The sequence below is a fragment of the Cinclus cinclus genome, chromosome 2 (assembly GCF_963662255.1).
Source record: "Cinclus cinclus chromosome 2, bCinCin1.1, whole genome shotgun sequence".
NCBI classification, from domain to species: Eukaryota; Metazoa; Chordata; class Aves; order Passeriformes; family Cinclidae; genus Cinclus; species Cinclus cinclus.
Window position 1 is genome coordinate 74,030,243 of NC_085047.1, and position 3,654 is coordinate 74,033,896.

The 3,654-nt window shown below is 54.0% G+C and overlaps 1 protein-coding gene across 1 annotated transcript; it reads left to right on the plus strand.

Annotated features, from left to right (window-relative positions):
* The first annotated feature begins 515 nt into the window (after nt 1–515).
* Nucleotides 516–3,374, plus strand: SLITRK5 (SLIT and NTRK like family member 5). The gene has a single exon (XM_062514813.1). The coding sequence runs from the start codon at nt 516–518 to the stop codon at nt 3,372–3,374; it is 2,859 nt and encodes a 952-aa protein (XP_062370797.1).
* Nucleotides 3,375–3,654: the final 280 nt, after the last annotated feature.

The window sequence follows — 3,654 nt, forward strand, 5'->3', positions numbered from 1 at the left end:
TGGTTAAAAATCAAGGTAAAAGGAGGGGAAGACCTTTGTGCACTGGTTCAGCAGGGAGGTTCTGAAGGGAAGGGAAGGGGGAGCTGGGTAATAGGGGAGGTGGGAAACCTCTTAAATGGTGTTTCTTTTCTCTTAAATTAGAAATGTGAAACTGAACTGACAGCCATTTTATGTATATTTGGGGGGCTGGTTGTGACAAGGAAATCCAAAGAAGCATTTAAATTCACCCCACACAAACAGAACCGGAACAATTCCTACTGTGACCTCACCTTTTTAGACACTGCAGGCATTTGACTCACAAGGAGTTGCCTATCAACCCTTTAATCAAGGCATGTCATCCAGTTTCCGAAAGTGTGGGAATTAGAAGTGACAGGAGGGGGTATTTTTTGTTTGGTGAGCATTCTGTTCTCTACCCTACTGAAGACATAGATAAACTTTGTTTCCATTTCAAATTTATGGGGCTACCCTATTATGCTACTTTCTTTTTTTTTCTCCTTATCCTTACAGGAAATAAAATGTATGCTTGCTGCTCTACAGTAACTTTGGAACAGGACCTCAACAAAAAAATGCATATCTGGATGCTGCAGACGATCGCATTTGCTTTAACATCACTAGTCCTTTCCTGGGCAGAAAGCATCGAGTATTATGGGGAAATCTGTGATAACGCCTGTCCTTGTGAGGAGAAAGACAGCATCTTAACAGTGAGCTGTGAAAACAGAGGGATCATCAGCCTTTTTGAGATCAGTCCACCAAGGTTCCCTGTTTACCACCTCTTGTTGTCTGGGAACCTTTTGAACAGGCTATACCCAAACCAGTTCGTCAATTATACGGGGGCTTCGATTTTGCATCTGGGGAGCAATGACATACAAGACATTGAAACTGGGGCCTTTCATGGTCTGAGAGGTTTAAGGAGGCTGCACTTGAACAATAACAAGTTGGAACTTTTACGGGATGACACTTTCCTTGGGCTAGAGAGTTTGGAATACCTACAGGTCGATTATAATTACATTAGCGTCATTGAACCCAATGCCTTCAGCAAACTGCATTTGTTGCAGGTGCTGATTCTCAATGATAACCTCCTCTCCAGTTTGCCCAACAATCTTTTCCGTTTTGTGCCCTTAACTCACCTGGATCTGAGGGGTAACCGGCTGAAGCTGTTGCCCTATGTGGGCCTCCTGCAGCACATGGATAAGGTGGTGGAGCTGCAGCTGGAGGAAAACCCCTGGAATTGCTCTTGTGAATTGATTGCTCTAAAGGATTGGCTGGACAGTATCTCATACTCTGCTCTGGTGGGAGATGTGGTTTGTGAGACCCCTTTCCGCTTACATGGTCGAGACTTGGATGAAGTCTCTAAGCAGGAGCTTTGCCCCAGGAGGCTCATCTCTGATTATGAAATGAGACCTCAGACACCATTGAGCACTACAGGGTATTTCCACACTACCCCGGCCTCAGTCAATTCTGTGGCCACTTCTTCTTCAGCTGTTTACAAATCTCCCTTGAAGCCTCCCAAAGGGACCCGCCAACCCAACAAGACAAGGGTGCGCCCCACCTCCCGCCTGCCCTCGAAAGACCTGGGATACAGCAACTATGGCCCCAGCATTGCCTACCAGACCAAATCCCCGGTGCCTTTGGAGTGCCCCACTGCCTGCACTTGCAACTTGCAGATTTCTGACCTGGGCCTCAATGTCAATTGTCAAGAGAGGAAGATTGAGAGCATTTCTGAACTGCAGCCCAAGCCCTACAATCCTAAGAAGATGTATTTGACGGAAAACTACATTGCGCTGGTACGCAGGGCAGATTTTGTGGATGCCACTGGGCTGGATTTGCTGCATCTGGGCAATAATCGGATCTCGGTCATTCAGGACCGGGCGTTTGGGGATTTAACTAATTTGCGAAGGCTGTACCTGAATGGGAACCGGATCGAGCGGCTGAGCCCAGAGCTGTTCTATGGGCTGCAAAGCCTGCAGTACCTCTTCCTGCAGTACAATGTCATCCGGGAGATAGAGGCAGGCACCTTTGAATCTGTCCCCAACCTTCAGCTCTTGTTTTTGAACAACAATCTGTTGAGGTCTTTGCCAGGGAACATTTTTTCTGGTCTGTCTCTCTACAGGCTGAGCCTGCGGAGCAACCACTTCTCCTACCTGCCAGTGAGCGGGGTGCTGGACCAGCTGAAATCCCTGCTGCAGATCGACCTGCACGAGAACCCCTGGGACTGCACCTGCGACGTGGTGGGCATGAAGCTGTGGCTGGAACAGCTCAACACCGGTGTCCTGGTGGATCAGGTTATCTGTGAGTCCCCTAAAAAGTTTGCCCAGACCGACATGCGGGCCGTCCGGGCGGAGCTGCTGTGCCCCGACTACTCGGACATCGTCGTCTCCACGCCCACGCCGTCCCCGGGCCAGCAGCCAGCCAGGACCACCCCCTCCTCCTCCACCGTGCGCCTCAATGGCACGGCGGCGGCGGGCGGCTCCGCGCCCGCGGGCGGCGGCGGCGGCGGCTCCTCGGTGCCGCTCTCGGTGCTGATCCTCAGCCTGCTGCTCGTCTTCATCATGTCCGTCTTCGTGGCGGCGGGGCTCTTCGTCCTGGTGATGAAGCGGCGCAAGAAGGGCCAGGGCGACCACGCCAGCGCCAACAACTCCGACGTGAGCTCCTTCAACATGCAGTACAGCGTCTACAGCGGAGGCGGCCACCACCACCACCCCCACCTGCAGCAGCACCCGCCCCACCGCGGCGGCGGCAGCGGCGGCGGTGGGGGCGCGGCGCTGCCCAAGGTGAAGACGCCCGCCGGCCACGTCTACGAGTACATCCCGCACCCCCTGGGCCACATGTGCAAAAACCCGATCTACCGCTCCCGGGAAGGCAACTCGGGCGAGGATTACAAAGACCTTCACGAGCTCAAGGTCACCTACAGCAGCCACCCCCTGCCACCCGGGGGAGGCGCGCCGCCCCCGCCGCCAGCGCCCGGCGGGGAGGAGGCGCCGGCGCGCAGCCCCGCGTACAGCGTGAGCACCATCGAGCCGCGGGAGGAGCTGCTCTCGCCGGTGCAAGACGCCGATCGCTTTTACAGGGGCATTTTGGAGCCCGACAAACACTCCCCCTCCACGCTGGGTACACCCGGCTCCACCCTCCCCGACTACCCCAAGCTCCCCGCCGCCTACACCTACTCCCCCAACTATGACCTTAGGCGTACCCACCAGTACTTGCACCCGGGCCCGGGGGACACCAGGCTCCGGGAGACGGTGCTCTACAGCCCCCCGAGTACTGTCTATGTAGAGCCCAACAGGAACGAGTATCTGGAGCTAAAAGCAAAACTAAACGCAGAGCCGGACTACCTCGAAGTGCTGGAAAAACAGACCACATTCAGCCAGTTCTGAGAAACAGCCCCCCCGCCCCCCGCCAGTCTCAGCAGCTCCTTGTCCAGAGTATTTGTATTTAACAACCACACGCAAAACAAAGAAACGTCAATGCTGACCTCCCTACACACACGCACCTCGCCCCCCTCCTCTTCCCCCCCTCCTTTAATTCATTTTATTGTAGGGTGAAGTGCCTTGGCACAGGACTTTTCAGCTTCGGGGAATGATTCTGAAAGGGTGTGCTGCTCAGTTTGGTTTGGTTTTAGTTTTTTTCTCTGTTACTGCATTTGGAAGTCGGAAA